Below are 20,830 nucleotides of genomic sequence, written 5' to 3' on the forward strand. Positions count from 1 at the left end.
TCTTTTGTCAGTCCAGTTACTAAAAACGAAATACATATAATTTGTTGTTGTTGTTGTTGGTGTGTGGTTTTTTGTTTTTAAATGCAACAATTAAGTAACATTAATTTTAAATGCTTTTTGTCTACACATGAATTTTGCTTTATATGGAAAAGGCACATTATTTATCCCCCTAGGAAACACAAAAAACAGAAATAGAAAAGAAATAGAAAGGAACAAAATCAAAATAAACTAAAGAATGAAAGGAAAAGGAGTAGAAGATAGCAAGGATAGAAAGAAAAGAACCATTTCTTGTGAGTTGACTTAGAAGACTATACAAAAAAAAAAAAAAGGATGAAGAAACTAAAAGATTTAAACTAATGCGTTTTATTGGCAGCTGCTGCGGCCGCCAGACGTGCCCACTCGGGGAACGTGTTGATATTTGGATAGACAACCAGACCCCATGTCTGACAGAATATGAATAGGATGATAATTGTGATAATGGTGGGACCAATGCCAGCAATTGCCATATCCTTTGTTCTAATATTGGCATAGCCAGCAACCAAAGCATTGGGCGGTGTGCTCACAGGCAGATGGAAGGCCATACTGCAGGCCAGGCCAGCGGGTAATATCAAATACAACGGATGAATCTCGATGGCCAGTGACTGCAAGAAACACAAAATATATATTTAATTGAGATGTCTTCTTTCTTTTTTGGGTTTCTATTACCATTTCCGCCAGTACTGGTATAATAATATTGGCAATGGCCACATTTGAACTGAATGCAGTTAGAAATACAGCCACCAGAATAACCACCAGCAGGAGCACAGAATGTGGCAACACTTTGAGACCAATCAGAGCATTACCAATCAATTTGGCCATGCCACTAACTTTGCTGCCTTCGGCCAAAGCGAAACCACCGCCGAGTAGAAACACCAGACCCCATGGCACTTTGCTCTGAATGAATTTCCAGGTAATTAGAGAAGGTGTCGGTCCCGTTGGCACCGCTTGACCGCCACGACGAGAGCAATAACGCAAAAAGGCATAATTGGCTGGCAAAATGAAACACATAATCACCACAAATATGGTGGGCATTGAGTTACGAATATCCCTGAAAGTAAACGAAATGTGTTAATAAGAAAATGCCATAAAAATGTCATCGAAAATTCACTCACTTTGTGTTCAACCAATCGGCCCAACCCAGAAAGATGCCCGGTTTACGTGTAAAGTACATAATAACCATGAATATGAACAATATCATCACTTGAATCTCATGCACTGACATTGGTCCCAGTTCCTTGTAACGTTGATCGATCACTTTCTTTGCCACATCGGCACCATCTTTGCTGGCTTGCACCTCTTGGGCTTCTTTACTCTTGGGACGGAATAGGCCCATGAAATGCCATTGCAGGAAGAGGAATGTAAGGAATGTATAGATCAACATTGATGGCACCGAATAGAACATAAATGTTGGGAAATCCATTTGTTCCGTCGAATTGGGGAATCGTGACTCATAGATGCCCTTAAAGGTTAAATTCGTGGCAGTACCGATAATTGTGCCACAACCACCCAATGATGAGGCATAGGCAATACCCAAATAATAGCATGTCGTGATCTTTGTGGGATATGGTGGGTCATCCTCATTATTTTTCTTATTGCCACCAACAATTTGATATTGCGGCTCATGATTAATTTTACAGACACCCTGAGCCTGGAGCTCCTCCAATACCGCCTGAATAATGGGACACATCATAGCCGTGCATGCAGCATTCGATATCCACATGGACAGGAACATAGTTACAGCAATCATGCCAAAATGTAATCTTCTGGGACTGCAGCCCACCACTTGAATGACTCGCAAAGCGAGACGTTTGTGTAAATTACTATACTCGACAGCCAATGCAACCATAATGCCACCCATGAACATGACTAGCGTGTCCTTAAAGTACAAACGACACGTCTGATCGGAGCTCTACAAAAGAAAAGCAAGGATTATTAACTATTATTTTTAATTTATCTAGCTTTTACTTACCATTATGCCCATTATGGGAAACGCTACAATTGGCATCATTGAGGTAACATAGAGTGGCAATGCTTCTGTCACCCAGAATATGGCCATTACAACCAAAAGATACATGCAACGATATTCCTAGAGGAGAATATAGAAAAGTTAACATATAATTCTCCACTTTTGACATGGTCACTTGATTTAAACTTACAGGTGTATTATTTAACAGCATGATGGGCAGGCATAGCAAAGGCACAAGAAAGACCACGAGGCCCTTCCAATGGTTTGAAAAGAAGTTCGAGCATTTTACAGGCGGTTGGGCCGGTTCGCCGATTTCACTAGAAACACAAAATATTTCAACTTATTAATTAATTGAAAAAATTTTTGATTTTTTTTTTTAAACTTTAAAGTTTAAACTATTTTGTTTGAGAACAATAGATGAGTTCTTTAGAAACGGAACGATGCCTAGACGCGTAATTTAGGTTCATATGAAGCATTAGTTTTATTTGTAAATACTATTTTGCTTTTAGAAATGCATGTTAGATAAGTAAATTCTGAGAATTGAATCAATGACGGATTTTGGGCTGTTAAATTAACTTTGCCCTTTAAAGTAGGCAGTGACATATCAAGCAATTTTGGAATTTTTCATTTGAATACACCATAATTGAAGGATATTAAACATTTTGTTGCCTATTGCATACTTTAAGGGGAAAACTTACTCCCATTTTATACGCCTCTTACAATACACAGACTTTATGAAACATTAGAAAGTAAAATATGTTTTTTCCAATAAGAAGTTCCTCGAAAATTGAAATTTCTTATAAATATCATTAGTATTCCGAAAAATATTTCATATAGACCTAATCAATGTTCATTGCATGGTATCATTCATATTTTGAAAATCTATAGACATATATTTGACTTTTATTTTAACTATTGGTCTTGACCCTTTGTAATAAAATTGAATTAGATCTCATCATACATTAACATTATCTGTCCCGTCTCATACTTACACTTCCATTTTGATATCGGCTGGTTGATAAATCTAAAAGTAAACAAAAAGAAGGCAAATCAATAAATAAATATACAAAACCAAAAAGAACACACACACACAAAATTTTTTTAAACAAGAAACGAGCCCCCTCTATAAAGGAATGGAAACCGAACACTTGTTGCCATGTAATCCTCTCCCACCCCCGCTCTTTAATATGTATAACTTTTCCCACTCCCCTGACACCATCAGTCCAATCGATTGTCATCGTTCACGCTTCATTAAAATGCCATTCATCAATATAAAACAAAAAAGAAAAAAAAACAAAAAAATGTTGTTTAGGCAAAACCGCACACAAACGAAGCAAAACAAAATCCTCAATTGAAAATCATTAACATAGAAAGCTAGAGAATGTAGAACACAGAGGCGCGTGATATAATTTCCAACAAAATTTCAAATGACATAAGAATTGGCAAAAAATTTAAGTACAAAAATCGAGAGATAGATATAATAATTAGTACTAACAATAAGATTAATTGACCACAAATTACTTAATCTTTCAATTGCTTCTAAAGACTCGAAAAGATCATAATCTGATAACCATCTGATTCAAAGTCTTTTATTTAAAACAAGATCTAATGGTGGATAGCTAAATTATTCTAGACTAGATGGATGGACTTGTGTGTGTGTTGTGCTAGAAAACTGTCAACTGCCTCTTGGTGTCACATAGTGTCCAAGTGGAATATTCATGACGTTTCGCTTCCATAATATTCGCTTAGAGGCCCCCAGTGTGATGGTTAGGTAATCACTGCGTAAGTTTTCCAAATAGAAGCAACTATATATAGCAAACAAAAAATATCTATATAAAATATACTGCACTATTTTTTGTGTTTTTTTTTTTATTTTTTGCCTGCCTGTAATTCCATTTGTGTGTTTTGTTATTTTTATTTTTCATAGAGAGGCACGACCTAACATTGGTTGGCCTTATCGGCCAATCAATCAGACCATTAAACCCAGACAAAATAGAGCTTTTTGTTCTTCTACCTGGTATATATATAAGCACGTGTTGTTGACTTTTACATATATCTTTTAGATACCTATGTATATCCAAAAAGCCCTTCCTAATTATAGCTAGCGCCCTCCCCCGCGCGCCAATGTCAATGTCAATGATATAAGCATAAATATGTAAAAGAAAATAAGAAAACCCAACAAAATGGATCTATGGCGTGTCACATGCAATGGATGAGGATGGTTCATTGACTGACTCATAAATGAAAATAATTCTGTTTAAAAATTAAAACTGATAAACCCCGGGGGGTGGCGAGGGGTATAGCCTAACCTAGTAATGGTGATAGTGATAGTAAAGAGTAAACTCCTTCAATGGTATTTGCATATCAGTATTACACTTGTTCAAGATAATATATGTACATATATATATGTATTTTGTAATATATAATTCCTTCTTTTATTAAATCGAGTACATGGTGAAACATTTTTGATTGATTTTCAGGGCACATTTTGACGTAGATAGGCTCAATTGTCAATTGATAGCGCCACTGTCAGAGATTGGGGTCTATGTATAACGAGATATAGTATTCAATATATATGTTTACTTATGAATATATATAGCTAAATATTATACGCCATCCATGTTCCACTTTATCAATTGATGTCGGTCTCTCTCTCTCTGTCTCTCTCTACTGTTTCTTCTCTCTTTCTATTTTGTTGCTATCAGCAGGTTTTTTTTTGTTTTGTAACTAATCAAATAGAAAGGAGTATGAGGGGAGGGGGGAATACCAGAATATTATGACATTGTATATACATTTAGTTTGTGTTTTTTTTTTTTTGCTTTTAGGGGCGGGGTTTTTATAAATAGTTTTCGCTTTTTTTTAATAAGAAATTTGCAAGGAACTTTGCTTAATATTATTTTAGTTCCTCACAAAAAAAGGGGTAAAAGGATCATCCAACAGGTTTTGTTTTACATATTTTTTAAGGATTGTTTAAATTATCCAAGTAAATGGAAAATTTCTTAATATTTGCCTTAAAAGTATTTATTTATTTAGAATAAATTTGATACTCAATTGCAAATTCTGTTCAATTTGGAGATTCATATCAACTTTCAGCTGAATATCAAGCGACCATATAGAAATGATCGGTCCAAATGTTTATATATATATGTATATAGTATATATATGCTTAGAAACAACCGCACAACCGCAAGAGCGCGTGTTGAAAAAGAAAAAAAAAAATAAACACTTTATTTTTTTTTTAATTACCCGTGGAAATATTTTCAATTAATGACTGACTTTTGACTCTGTCTCTGTCTGAGTTCGAGTTTTAATTTTTAAAATAGAATTTACAACAAGCTTTGGGAATCTCAAATCGAATGGCTTAACATTTTTTTTTTTTGAATGGGGAAAGAAGGGAAGCGGCTTTCCCTCCCCCCCTCATCACTACCATAAACAATTGAGGGCGCTAGACTAAACAGACAATATGATCAGCAATTGATATAAGCGGGGCGGGTGGAGAATCTCGTGTGAAAACCACAACAACAACAACAACAAACACCTCAATTTACATTACAAAGAGAAAATTATATATACAAATGTAGTTAGGTTTATAATAATATAATTAAAACCAAAAAAAAAAAAAACAGATAAAGATAAGCACTTTGCTAAAAGGCGGCAAGTTGTTAAGAAATAAAAACAAATCATAATTAAACCGAAAAACAAACAAAAAAAACATTTGTTTACTGCAAATCTGTCTTGCCAATTTGAGACCAATTGGTTTTTGAGAAACATTTGAGATAAGTCTAATTGAAAATGTTTAAAATTGATGCAGGGATAAGAGAAATAAAAAAAAAAATGGTATATAGTAAATCTGGAAATTTTCAAAGTCAATACTAAAAACCCATGTAATTAAAAAAATTCAATTTCGTGATGATTGTATAAATACTTTATGGTTGACTTCCTCAGGCAAAAAAACTAGATATCACATGATCTCTATGATACATTAATAACAATATCTGATGATATTACAACACAAATTATCATTGAATTGACGATAATGTTCTTTCTTTCAAAAATATGGCGAGTACCCCTCTGCCCACACCCCCTTCACTAAGCCCCATTCACTACTGTTAATTGAAGTGCCACAACAAGATGAAGGGGGAGCGGGTACTAGTAGAGAGAGGAGAACCTACGAAAGTCATAGTCAATAAATTAATTGCCCGTTTACAAACAATTTTCGAAATGGCCTTTTGTCATTTGTTTTTTTGTTCTTCTGTTTGCCTAGTTAGTAAGAGAGAGCTACTTAGAAGCGACATCTCTCCTTCTCTATCGCTCGATAAGTAAAGTGTTTACAAGCTAATTGACATAATAGCTGGCTAGAAAAAAAAACAACAGAAAAGAAAAGAAAGGTCTCCTTCTACTCTAATCATGCGGACTGACAGAAATAATGTGTCAGCACACACAAAGCAACTGAATTCGTTTCGAAAACCTTCATTACTCACGTAAAATACTTGGAAACTGTTGTTGTTTTTTTTCTTTATATATATTACATGATCAAAATTAGCATTTCATACGGAAGTCAAAACTAAAAAAAAAAAAACCAACGAAACGTTGTTCGCAAACCTGGATCAATACAGGTGAAAACGGGTTGCAAACATTTATAATAACTGAAAGCCAATCAGAGTTACAAGTTTTCGCAGAAAACAGCTGAGAGCAAGGGAAAAGAAAGGCTGTCAAAAGAAAGCTTTTTCTTAAACAAACCTCGTTGTGTTAGTTAGTATGTTTTAATTACCTGGAAAACGCAATGGAAACCCTTTTTTATACATATTTTTGTAATTTCAAACAAAATCGACGATTTCTATTTATCGAGGGAAGAGAAATTCTTTATTGATAACGATAAGAATAAAAAATTTATTCGAAAAAAAAATTGAAATTCAAAAATTAAGTCTTTTTGAACCTAGTTTTGAGTTAAAGACAAGAAAACAAATCATTTTTTTTTAAATGTTTCAATGATTTTTACATCAATCTTTTTCCCACATTTAAGAAATGAAAAAAACTGAAACCAAAAGAAAATACAAGAGAAAAAAACAAATACAAGAGAAAAATTCCCAAAAATTGCAGACATTTATTTTAAATAAAAACTAAACTAAAACAGCAAAAAAATTTGAAAAACCACAAAGCTAAGAGAAGGCAGCTAAAGAGCTATTTAGCTAGTTGGTTGTTTTTACGTTTTTGTTCATTACAATCTCAAGTGTTTCGTTATGCACTTTAGACTCTGCCATATTAAACTTAATCTGGAAGCTGGTGTCTTGGTAGTAGGTGAACCGATTAAACAAATTCTAAAGTCTAACAATTTAACAAACTAAAATTAAACTTCTTGTCGCAAGACTGTTAACAACAACAACAACAACAACAAAACAAAAGCCAACTGTACATAAGTACATATGTGTTTTTTTTTTGTGGTTTTTGTTTTTTGCTTTTAACTCATTACGTATAGACAAGCCTCACCTTAGGCGACATTCGCATAAATTCTATATGATAATTAGGACTTATTTTGTTTTTCCTTTTGATTTAGTTCATTCACATGCAACGATATTGGCAAAAGGCGCTTGACAACAATTTGTGCATGTATGTATGTATATGGAACAGCATTAACTAAAACTTTAATTTTTCAATATATTATGTAAATAGTAAAATAACAAGAGCTATGAGTTATGAGCAAACAAAACACAAAAAAACAAACGCGCAAAAATGTATTTTATTTTGTTTCGCCTTTGAAAATAAACTACATATACATACATACATCATGCCTGAATCATCTATACATCGATCGTACCATAGCAACGGAAATTCACTGAGCGGAATACGAGATTAATACAATTTGAATTGAAAATAAATTGAGTACGTATATATATATATATATATTTATTTATTTTTTTTTTGTTTGGTGTGATTTATAGAGAAAAGTTATGCAAATTTTTTAGATTTTTATTGAGGTTATTGTACTACAATCGTATATTTCCCCAGTTTTCACCTTCATGGAACACTTCCTCGTCGCATTATGATCAATAATTACATCATAGCTTAACCCTGTAGTAAAGAATTTTTTTTTTTCTAGTGTGTGTATGTGTAATTCATTGTAATATCTAAATATGGAGAGCTATTGAATTAAAAATTATTAGCGGGGCAATTAATATGTCACTTATGTATCTCTGTAGCTAGCGGTCTATTTGAATGAACTTGACATTGGCATTGTGTATCTACATATGAATAAAAATGTGTATTAATTTGAAACCTAAGGCAAATAATTAGCTAAACACAAAAGTAGTGGGAAGTACATTTTAATGGGGGTTTCAATAACTATGTCAGGCATCGGGGTCACCACAATGTACATGTTTCCATTGAAACGTAAAATAATTAACAAAGAAGTCACCAAAAAAAAAAGGGAAAGGAAATTATACAAAGGATCTATTAAAATTAAAACGAAATGAAACTTGACAACTATAAAACGTCGGGGTCACCAACTTTAAATGACATTTTGCAAGCAATTATTTCAAAAAGAAATGACAATTTTTAAAGAAAGTGGTGGAATGTGGCATGGGTAAAGAAAAAATTCATAATTTTCATTTAAAACCTTGTCTATCCAATTGAAAAATTACCCTTCTAAAGCTAAGCTCATGCCTAAATAACCCCAAAAAAAAAACAGATGTGATATGCAAATATGTATAAAAGTGACAATTTTTGTTGATATTTTTCATTATTTGGTTGGATTAAACTCAACTCAAATTTTTGGGCAAAAAAACGTAATTCTAACATGGATAAATTATTGCTACATCATGGCAATAACCACTTAATGGGTATCATCATTGCTGTGGCCGTTCAATGACCACAAATCGAGTAACAAAATATCTGATATCGTTATATGATATGGTATATATGTATGTATGTTTGTATGCATAAAGTAACTACTTGTGCTTCGTTGAATGATTAAATTTGATTACGTTCTATGACGTTTAGTAGGTGTCAATTAAATCAAAATAAAAAAAAAAAAAAAGAGAGTGTGAATTATTTTGATAAATATTTGTAGCCTAACTAAATCAATATTGGACTCGATTTGATGAATATTTGTCATTTTGTCATTTGATATGCAAAATAGAAGTGGAAGACTAGTGGAAAGAGGTTTGGGTCTTAATTTGTTAATTCTTTTAGCGTCGTCTTCAATCAATTGCCAATTAAACCTCCAAATCAACTGATTTCAAGCAAATATTCAAACTGACAGTGATCATGCCATTGCATAATGATCATTAAATATTGCCACACACAAATGATTCTAATCAATGTGTGTCGTATAGCAAAAATCACGACAATATTTTTGTCTGCTTATAAAATTGAAATACCAATCAATATGCATACATATACATATGTACATATTTTAAGTGAAGTAACACTTATACATATATCATCATTTTGACCGCAACAATCGAACAAATTGCATGTCATTGAACTTTATCATATTTCTCATGTTTTTTGTTTTAAGAAATTCTTAAATCAGCTGGTCGGTCTGGCTGGTTGGCTGGAGGGGTATCAGGTTGATGAAACTTCAATGAACTTGCCACACATTTTTTGCTGTCATGAATAGCAGTAAATTTATATTCATTTTTTCAGCTGTTTTTTATTATGTAAGAGTATTTAATTAAAATTGTATTATAAGTGGGCATTATGTTTTTTCTTGACTATGTTTAGGTGTCTTCTTATCAGTTCTTGTTGATTTCAAGGTTTTTTTTTTTTAAATTGACTACTGATAAGACAAATACTTCATTTTTCTATTCGAAAAAATATTCTCAATTAATCAATCAGTCGACTAAACTATTTTAGTATGTGGTAACAATCATTTTAATTGGAAATTTGGTCAATGTTAGCTAACAATAACTGTTTTTCATATGTATGTATGTGTGTGTGTGTGCTAGACACATATTTAGTTAGTTTTTCACAGTAAGCCAAAGCAATTCCTAAGACCAAATCTGGAGCAACAAGTTCCATATATATTTTCCGCATTCTACACATTGAATGAGTTGTTTAGCCAGATGTAATGTTATTCTAACTGACATAGATTCTTTTTTCACCCCAATATCCTGCCCCCCTTTCCCTCTCCTGAGAACTCATGATATGTAGGTAAACGAGTTCTATTTGCAAATATAAACAACAACAACAAAAAAATGGGTAAACAATATTACGCGGAGGGAAAAAAACAACAAAATGTTAATTGCAATTCACATTTAGTATGAGCGAGAGAGACCGAAAGTAAGTGAATTGTGAATGCAGCTGCATCTACGAGAGAGGGAGAGAGACTTCCTTTTCATAGTAGTATTGGATCGGCATCCAAGGTGTCAGGTGCAAGCAAAGCAATAGGGGGAGGGAGAAAGAATCTTATAGTCGACCGGTTGAACAAAGAAAGCACCGTTGGCATAGCCAAGATGTATGTACATGCACACACACATACAGTGAATTAATATGTACTTATGTATGTACATATGTATGTACATATGTATGTACATTTGGACACGATAAGAAATGCAATCTTATGGGATAAAGAAAATATCCAGTCTGAGTTAAGTTGATCGCCTATTTCAAGGATACTTAAAAACGATCCTCACTTAAAAGTTAGTTAGAACTTAAGGCTGTTTAAGTAAACGGTAAAGTAAATATACATGTACATATGTAGATACATTGGTATGTACATATGTATGTATGTATGTATGTAGTTGTAGTTGTATAAATATTTTTGCGGCGTGGTTCTTTTACCTCCTTTGTCTGCGATCTAGGAGAGCACGGCAGAGAGAAACAAAGAAAGGGAGCAAGAGAGAGACCTTTACACTTACTTGGCTCGAAAGAAGAAAAAAAAAACAAAAAAGCAAACGTCACAAGTTCACTTCCCCTAACCCAAAAACAAAACAAAAATGCCCACAAACATTCACACACACATAGCATTCACACACACACACAGTCATATGCATATGCACATTAACAGAAAACGAATTTTAAGAATAAAACGCGGTATTTTTATCGCCTTTAAGAAGAAGAAGCAGCAGCAGCGGCAGCAGCAACGCACATGGAGGAGAATTTTTGTATTAGATTTGACAATTGTACATAAATATTTATTTTTATTGCTTTTCGATTATCTCTCACATTCTCTACTTATTTATACATTAATGTATTTCTGTCTATATATGGATATGTATATTGGTTAATGTATTTACTTCTTTCAGTTGGATTTCCACTTTTGTAATTTTTGGTAAACACTTGGAGACGTTAAAACAAAAACCCACAAACAAACCGAAGGAGTTTACACTACGTCCGTTTTCGTGACCGTTACAATTTGAAATCGAAAAGAGACTGAATCGGACTGAGTCTCGGACCTTAATGCGAGCCAAAACAGCGGGTGCTTATATACAGTCAATGGCGAAAGTATACTGACAGCAGATGCAACAACATAGCAACAGGCACGAAGTGCGATACTGTTTCATTCTTTACACTGAAACAAAGGAAGTGAGGTTGTTTATAGCCAATTGAGGTTTAATACCGAACCGACAGAGCTTAACTCTAGTAAATAATAATATTACGGTTGAATTATTTTAGCATTACCCTTCAGTACCAAAAGTCGCCGGGGACAAAATCGCCGCAAATTCCGAGCCACTGACGTCGGCAGAAAAAAATTCTGCTAGCGTATTTCATGCTGAGTTTAGCCGACGGCACCCGAACGATCAAATGTCGTCATCAAAACCCGATCGAAAAGCAACAAAGTTTGTTATTTGTCATTAAAAAAAAAAAATTGGACAAGAAGTAAAATAAGTAAAGTAGCAAAGAATACTTTATGTTCTTCACTTCGTACTTCTGTGCATTGTTGCTATTGTTTTCTCCCACTTCTACACGCGGCGCTTTGTATTCTTCGTTTCTTTGTGCATTCTCGATTGATTTTCGTAAGGGCAGCAGCTAGCTAAAATTTTTACATACAATTTTGAGTGATTTTTTTCTAATTCAGTGAATACAACAATTAAGGTAAGTGTTATTAAAATATTATGCACTTTTCATTCCCTAATAGATTTTGTTCTTTTCAGAATCCACCAAAAATTCGATTTCGGATGACCAGGCGGAGAATGTGACATAAGACATTGTTTGACTTGAGCTAAAAATAATAATACAACAAACAAAACAATAAAAAAAGTGAGAAAAATGTAAACATTGACATGTCGCCGCAAATTCGATTGTAAATCCGAGCTATTTTGCTGGGACATTCCGGCGAAATGTCGCCGCAAGTTCCGTTGAACATACGAGCAACTTGGTTCTTCGTCTTCAGCGGATCGAGAGAATGTCTGAGGCGCTAGGACACACAATGCTAAATGTCGCCGCAAATTTGTATGGCATGTCCCCTGAAATTCCGAGGCGACATCTGACAAATTGCCTGTTGCTATAGCAACAGGCACGAAGTGTGATACTGTTTCATTCTTTACCCTGAAACAAAGGAAGTGAGGTTGTTTATAGCCAACTAAGGTTTTATACTGAACCGACAGAGCTTAATAAATAACCTTAGTAAATAATGATATTATGGTTTAATTATTTTAGCATTAATATCCATCTATGTATGTATAAGGCCTATTCGTATCCAGAATTTTTTTTTCATTATAATTTTTTGGATTTTAAAAGCATGTTGTTTTCTTTTTTAATTCAGATGATCCTGTAATCTAAGATTAAGTTTTATAATATTATATATTATTATATCGACCCCCTCCTTTGATCTTTCCCTCTCCAACAACAATATTTAACAACAAACAATTTGTCTTTAATCTATAAAGATTTTCACATGGATTAGTCTAGGATCTTTGTATGCAAAGGATTATGTATCGTTTGGCCAAGTACTTTTATAGCTAACTGTGTGTATATGTGAGCAGGCGGCGCAGCCCGACAGAATGAGAAAGAGAGTCGCTAACACATGGTGAGATAATGTGAGATATGTATTTCAATTAGTGATGAGATCGTGAGTGATGAATTACATTACAAATGATAAACATCTGTTCCTGCATCCACCTTCAGGATACATTTATGTATATAAGTACTATGTATCTATGATTATATTTATTCACAGGAGTAACATAGCTTACGCTTTTAATCACAAGTAATTTCCTGATCAAACATTTCTTCTGATTTCCTTAACAGGCAACTCACGGCGTCATCTCTAACTCGATAACAACTCAAAACACAACTTCCAGAAGCAACAGGAGTATAAAACCAAAAAAAAAGCATGCCAAGAGAGCATTTTGGAAATGGAGAATTAAAAGGAAAAGGAGAGAAAGAGAAAGAGAGAGATCTGTAGCAACAACGTGAGAGCACTCACATCAACATTTCTACACAGACACACACAAACACGCATGCCTAAGAAAGGTTGCTAAGAAAAGTCGAGAGAAACAGGCAAAAGTAGCAAAAATGTTGACAAACTGCATTGCAACTATGTTGACTGGATTTAAAAATAGTGGACACTTGTTGCACCGGGCCAGGAAATGCAACGAAAATTCAAATTACAGATGAAAACTTCAAAATATATTTAGATTAAGGGTAAGACATAAGACTTATGTAAAAATGTTAGCATTGAGCAATACAGGGAAATTATCAATTGGCAACCAAGTGAAAGTATAAAAGGATTAATTCCGCCAAATTTCGAGGAAAAGAAATTTTAACCAATATTTTTGGTTTTTGTACCACACGCGAGCATTGAGTGAACCATTTCCTGGGGTGGACTTTCCCTATAATTAACTGATAATAAACTGGCTAACATGCCTCTAGTTAGTGCAAAACTTTAAATCACACCCATAAAGTGTGATATCTATTGATGTGTGTATCTCTCTATACCACAATAAGTTACTAAGCTCAAGTGTGATTACAATTTTCAAATAAAAATCTAAAAATCTGATTAAATTTTCATGAATATTTGAAGTAGGCACACTACACACATAAATCATACTCAAAACTTTAGTCATAAGATCCAATTGGAAATTGTATATTGTACTGTGGATACCTAGCAACAAGATAATGAAACTAACTTAACACATGCCAAAGATCAAGGATGATAATACATATATGTATGTATATGTAACTAACCTCCAGTTCGAATTGTATATGTAGAGTTTTTAAAAAACCATGCAAAATACATATAAATGTACAATATAATTGATTTTAGACGCTGATATGTATACTTAACTATACAGTCAATATTCCATGTTGTGAACTTCATAAATATTTATACATATGTACATATAATAAAGTTCTTCGTATAGTAAATTGGTTTTAAAGGAAAACTGTTTTTCAATTTATTCTGATCTTTCTATAACAAATTTTCTTATAGTCAATATTTCTTTAAAATGAATTAAGTATAAACATCATATTTTGTCTTACTACAATGTAACAACTAATAAAACTGGCTATGAATACGTATGACATTAAGAAATATCATACATATGAGATGAGAATTTCTACATCTTAATTGTATGTACATATGTGTGTGCGTTCATACATACATATGTATCTATTTAGGGGAATCCCCGATTAAGATGTACAAATTCTCATTACTTGCTTTCCAGACAAATTATACATAAAATTGTGGATCCCTTGTGGATCCAAAACCTTTATGAAATGTACCCATCATGAAGTTTCCACATGAAATCAGATTTTGATGCAAGTTTCACTGTATTTGATGTCCTTTTAAAAAACCTTGTAAGTGGAAATGCAAGTTTTCACTACTTAAAAATTAACCTCCATCCTCTCAAACCATTTATAAGAAAAAGAAAATCAATAGGCAGACACACGCACACACACACACATGTCTCGTGCATAGTTTTTCAAAGTCGTTCCCACTTTAACATACAAATATACGTTTTAGAAATTTTCATCAATATTTAAGTTGATCAATTAGGAACAAGGACAATTTTGTGTGCACGCAATCGGTAAAAAAAAATATATATACATATGTACATATGTATATTCACTGCATGCCCCGCCATTGCCGCCTCCTCCGTTTATCGTTCTGTTTGGGGGCAAAGCCCAATGTCTCTGTGTGTCGCTCTCTTCAAAAAAAAAAAAAAAGAAAACGAATTCTTCCATATACACCCGTAAAGTACTAATTGCATCAAAAGCCAGCGCAAATTGAAATTCCACTAAATACTCGAAATACAGCAAAATAACACCTAATTGAATCAAGAGCACAAGGGTGTCGTTAAATTGTGGGAAAGAGAGAGAGAGAGAAGATTCTCTCAATGCATCAACATGCATCCATTTTCCAAAAGGTTTTAAGTCAATTGACTAAAGTAATTTACAAGTAATTCTACAAGTAAATTAGTTTCAAATCAGTTCCTATTTACAGCTAACAGAGGAGAAAACTGATTACAAACTACTTTCTACACGGATGAACAGGTGCATTTTAGTATACAAATATGAAAGTAAATCATTTTAAAAGCATTTAACTAAAAATAAATTATAAACGCATTATCTTCTTCTTGATAATAAAAAGCATTTACAATTTTTATCATATATTTCACTAAGTTTTGAATTCTTTAAAATGCATTCTTTTTGCATATGTTGTTTACTTTTTTTATATTCCCTCACTAAAAGGGTATATTAGTTTTGGTTAAGAGCAAGTATTCAGCAAATTAAACCACTATATCATATAGCTCTGATAGAAACGATCGAATGAAAGTTTAAATGTTTCTTAGCTCAAGCAAGATCAAGAACCGACGACTAAATAGCTCACATAGACAAGATTCACTTTTGAACCAATAACATCCAATAACTGTTTTTTTAAATTTAATATTTATAAGTATAATAAAATATCTTATGACTGTGCCAAATTTCATAAAAATAGGCCAACAATTTCACATATCTTGTATAGGAAGAATAACCCAAAAAAATAGTTTTATTTAGAAAAACTTTGTTGTTTCTCATGGGCAGCTTATTCCTCTCTTATATACAAAAAATTCCTGTGTCTAGGTTTGTAGGAAATCCATTTGTGAAGCCTTTAGGTAGGAAAAGAGTAACAGAAAGGGTATAAAAACTTCGAAACAATTGAACTTATTCCGACCCTCTGCTTAGTTAATTGATATTGCGGCAGAGAAACTTTAGTTTGTGCCTCTTTTTTGAAAACTTCTCGTCTTTTGACTTGGTTTTTTTTTCTCATTTTGCACAAAAAGTCGAAAAGAAAACCAGTTCAACTTTCAGTTGCGACTTGCTTATCAGTTTTTTGTTTTTTATGTTTTTCTGTTGTTTTGTGTCTTATTTGCAACTTGTTTTCGCCTTAAATAACCAAATCAACCGTTTTGACCCACATTTTAGACACTTCTTCATTTTAAAATGATTATGACTGCGGTTTTTGGTCGATGACAGAATTGATGGCAATGTCTTCTTTTTTGTTTTTGCACACAGATTATTAGATAATATCACAAGAAGGTTTTAAAAAACAAGAAAAAAAAAAAAAACTGTTGCGTATTTTTATTATATTTTGGTTTTGCGTCTTTCCATCTTCAATTGTTTTGCTATGTGCGTCATTTCACGTGTCACGTGTGGAGGCGGGGACACAGTCAGCCAGCCAGTCAGCCACCCACCCAACTACCCACCACCCCCTTTTTCGAAAAGAAAAACAAGCAAATTTTTTCAAGGCAACTTGGAGATTATAAGACAGAATATAATGTTTAAACAAATGGATATGGGCAAAGTTCTTAGAGAAGATGTTCTAAAAATATTCACACAAGCAAATGAATATATCTACATATCTATATATACACATATATATATATTGATCAGGTGCAATTGAAAATACAAACACACATAAGTATATCATTTGCCTTTACGCCTCGATGGTATTTGTTATTTTTTATCAGTTTCAGTTAATATCAATTACCAAAGAATAATTCAATTCACTTTCCTGCATATCATATCATTATATGATGATAAGAGAGAAAGAAGGAGGGCGGCGACACACAACCTCATGGCATTGATAGATAAAACAAAAAATGGGAATGGTTTGGCATGACATGTGTGTGGCCATAAAATTTGTTTTAGTCAATTGTAATTAAGGTCTGATATATAGAACATTTTTTATTTATGATAGCTAAACTACCGCAAAATTAGTTAACTGATAATATAAGTTGCTAGACAATGCAAAATTTATTTTTTTTTGTCTTACATAACAACATTTAGTTCAGTCATATTGAAAAGTTGTTTAATGAACATTTGTTTGATTTATCATCTACTAGATTTTAAAAACCAATTTGTAGTCTCTAGAATAATAATAATTTACAAAAGATGCCCAAATCATTAAGTAGAGAATGTTTATTGAAAATGTTTAGGAATAATAAGCAAGTTGATAGAGATATAAATTCGACTGGAAATCATTTTCTATGAGAAATACTTGAAATTGCAATCTTAGTACTTAAGCACTTTCTGGAATAGGTTCTAAATATTTCGAAAGATATTTTCTATATCTTTTAGCGATACTTGGAATGCAATCTAAGTACTTCAATATTTTCTGGAATAGACCAACTTATTATATATTTCTAAAGAAATTAAAATCCCTAGCCATCATGATAAAGATTACTTTATCTAAGAGAGATCCCTAGAATTCAATCTCATTGTCAGTATTAAGATATTTTCTCATAACTATAATAACAAGAAAGATAAAGAATTCTCTTACTTGGAATTTCATAAACAAAGGACAAAGATTTTTCACAAGAATTTCAAATTAATTATCACCCCCTCGAAAAGACTTGATCCATTTTTAGACAAAGTTTATCTAGATCTTTTGGCACTTTTAAACAAATCCCAGACATAACGTTATTTGCACGTGCTTCAATTTGCATGCAAAAAAAATAAAATTTGCAAACAAAATAAAAATTAATAACAATTATAAGCCCTTTAAGCCCAACCAACCTCGCCCCAAAGAGCCTTGACTTGTTAATTATATAAATATGAATTTTCACTTGGTTATCTCTCGGTGTCGTCATGTTTCGACTTTGTATCATTATTCTTGATCAGGAGGTTTTTGTTTTTTTTTTTTTCTGGTAGACAGCAATGCCAACTCAGGCAAAGATTTGCTCTTCCAGATAAGAGATACTAAGAGATGGCGTCACTAAATAGATGAGGAATTTCACAAATTTTTTCGTTGCTCCTATTAAATAATTGACACACAGTCATGGGGTCTAAATATATATACTTGTAGATACATACATATATATTATGTGATATAAACATATATAGTCAAGGGGTTTTCTAAAGTGCGCGTAACTCGGGATTTTAAAGTGGGAGAAGATAAGGTTTGGTATAAGGTAAATAATGACGCTTGTTTACAAGTAGATGATAGGGTTTTTTGCAAAAAGATACACAAGTGTGACTATTTTCTAAAGATAAAGAATATTTTTGTGTAACTTTTTGTAAGGTAAATGTGTTTAAAATTTGGGTTATTGAACCATTATTTACAGCTGTGTTTCTGTGTGTGTGTGTGTGGAAGACTTTTCAAATAGATAGTTAAAAACAGGTTTTCTTTTTTGACTTTAACCCACTTTTCAAGACAGCCACATAAAATATTTTCAAATGCATTCCATATGTGTAAATGTGTGTTGGTTGAAACAATTTCAAGTAAAATTTATTAAGAAGATCTTTAAGTTTTTTGAACCTTCCTCAATTTCTTATCTAGTTATGTCACTCGTTTATATAATCGACAGTAAAAGCAAAATGCAATTAAATACGATTTTTATAGACAAAAAACACGACCCTAAAAATAATTGGAGGCTTGCCCCCTATATATTTTTTCAAGGTCGTGCTGTTACCCATCATCATCATCATGCCACGTTCCCGTCTATAGAAAGCAACAGGAAATGCTAATCACCTTTCTAATCGCACAACTTTTAACATTAATGCATAGACCAAGAAAACGAAGAAGAAGAAGACGAAGAAGAAGAAAAAATCACTTACCATTTTTGTGGTTTCCGTAGCCATAGTTAAAATTTCGTTTGGTTATTTTTTTTTTTGGGATTTCACTTGATATGATTTTCAATTTATTTCAATATTTTTTTTCGCACTCACAAAAATAATTTCATAATTTTCGTTTTTGTCTTTAAAGACAAGTTTTCTCTATGATGGGGTGGAAATATATTATATATACATATGTATTATACCTATACAGGTACATATATATGTATATAGATATTTGGTAGGTACGATATGAGGTTGAGTATATGAGAGACTCCTCAACGTTCGACGACTAATTGGCGAATGCTACCAAAAAGCGATTTTCTTTCATGTTTAGCTAGAGCTATAGCTCGTGTATAAAGCCCTCTGGACAAAAGAAAAATATCTGATAAATGTGTTTGCAGAGCACGAAATGCGATGAGAAAGAGGAGAAAGATAGAGCGACCCAGAGAGAAAGAGAGACAGACAGACGAAGAGGGACAGTTAGACAAGGTCTCTCATAGGAGAGTGACAGGGAGAGAGCTAGTTTAAGGCTGAGTGTTAAACGTGTGCGTTAGACGGAGAGTGAGAGAGAGCGAGTAATAGTATTTTTTTAAGAGCGAAGTGCAAGGGATTTGAGAGTTGTGTGTGTTTTTTTTTTTCCATTTCATATTTGATTCCAACATTTACACACGCTTACTCATCATTATAGTATCGTAGGGATGGGGGGAAGAAAGGTAGGAAAAACTCATTGCCACCATTTTCATTTCCATTTTCATCATTCTTTTTTTTAATAACCCAACTAACATTGACCTTTTGACAAGCTTCTCGGCTCCTTTCCAGTAAATAACTCGCCAATATGTTGTTAGAGAGTTTGGTTTTCTTTTTCGTGTCATGATGAAAACTCATTCATAAAAACGAAATGTGACGTCAGTCATGTGGTTGGTGGGTGGCAATTTTCAGCGTCATCTGGGGGGCTCGTGGGCTCGTAAAGATTAAAAGTGTATGGATAATAAAGCAGAGGAGAAAAACTGCAGACATTGTTGTTAGATGATGAAAGTTTATTTGTGCTTTAATCGTAATCGTTTTTAATGACTATACTCAACTGATTTAAGTCACCAAAATAGCTATGGTCATACAATTCATCAATTACTTTCGAGAACAATATAAGAAAATAATCAAAAAAGTCATGCGTTAGTTATTCAATAATAATCATTAAAAAAAGAAAAGCATAGTTTCAATTTACAATATTTTTTTAAATAAAAACATATAAATCAAATAACAAAGTTTTACATAAATAAAATCTCAAATTATGTTTCACAAAGAACTTGTTTATTCATTTAATTGTTATTGTTAATTTCATTTCATGTCTTCATTTTCAAATTCCAACAGGTTGCCATTTGTAACGTTTCCACTATAACGGCTTAATATTCAAACAATTTTAGTGTGCCTGTTTTATGCCCCTATTTTTTTGGCGCCACTATTCGACAGTCTGGTAGGCTTACACAGTTGCCGCAACTTAACAACAGATGGCGCTGGCGTTACCAACGGCTGTTTATATTTGAATTAGAGTTCAGTTAAATAAAATGCGCAAGTCTTATAAGAATGTAATGCAACTAGATTTCTGATTTTGATATATCATAAAAATTGATTTTGTTTTGCTTAAAAAGTGATTATAAAATATAATATAAAACAAAAAGAGTAATTAAATAAACTTTATGATGGACAATTTTATATATATTTGTTTACTTCTCATTAAAAATATTACAACATATTTTTATATTTTCTTAAAGGGACCTTTTTGAATAACACATAAATCAATAAGTCTTTTCACATTTATTTAGCTGCTTTTAAAAATTTATA

The 20,830-nt window shown here is 32.7% G+C and overlaps 1 protein-coding gene and 1 long non-coding RNA gene across 2 annotated transcripts; one reads left to right on the plus strand and one right to left on the minus strand.

Annotated features, from left to right (window-relative positions):
* Window positions 1–111: 111 nt before the first annotated feature.
* LOC6645904 (protein I'm not dead yet) lies at window positions 112–19,030 on the minus strand. Its single transcript, XM_023177624.2, has 7 exons — window positions 18,992–19,030; window positions 2,998–3,029; window positions 2,196–2,322; window positions 2,009–2,125; window positions 1,152–1,948; window positions 706–1,087; window positions 112–641 (listed from the first exon to the last, which is right to left on the minus strand). Exons 1-7 carry the CDS (start codon window positions 19,013–19,015, stop codon window positions 354–356), a joined length of 1,767 nt encoding a protein of 588 aa, XP_023033392.1. The 5' UTR covers window positions 19,016–19,030; the 3' UTR covers window positions 112–353.
* Window positions 11,260–12,626, plus strand: LOC124460756. Its single transcript, XR_006954761.1, has 3 exons — window positions 11,260–11,535; window positions 11,621–12,040; window positions 12,100–12,626. It is a non-coding gene; the product is annotated as an uncharacterized LOC124460756 (long non-coding RNA).
* Window positions 19,031–20,830: the final 1,800 nt, after the last annotated feature.

This window comes from Drosophila willistoni (assembly GCF_018902025.1).
Source record: "Drosophila willistoni isolate 14030-0811.24 chromosome XR unlocalized genomic scaffold, UCI_dwil_1.1 Seg8, whole genome shotgun sequence".
NCBI classification, from domain to species: domain Eukaryota; kingdom Metazoa; phylum Arthropoda; class Insecta; order Diptera; family Drosophilidae; genus Drosophila; species Drosophila willistoni.

Coding starts and splice junctions, on each gene's coding strand:
- LOC6645904 (XM_023177624.2), bottom strand. CDS start 19,015: ATGGCTACGGAAACCACAAAAATG. Junction 2,126..2,195: donor TGCTGTTAAATAATACACCT/GTAAGTTTAAAT, acceptor ATTCTCCTCTAG/GAATATCGTTGCATGTATCT. Junction 642..705: donor TACCAGTACTGGCGGAAATG/GTAATAGAAACC, acceptor TGTTTCTTGCAG/TCACTGGCCATCGAGATTCA.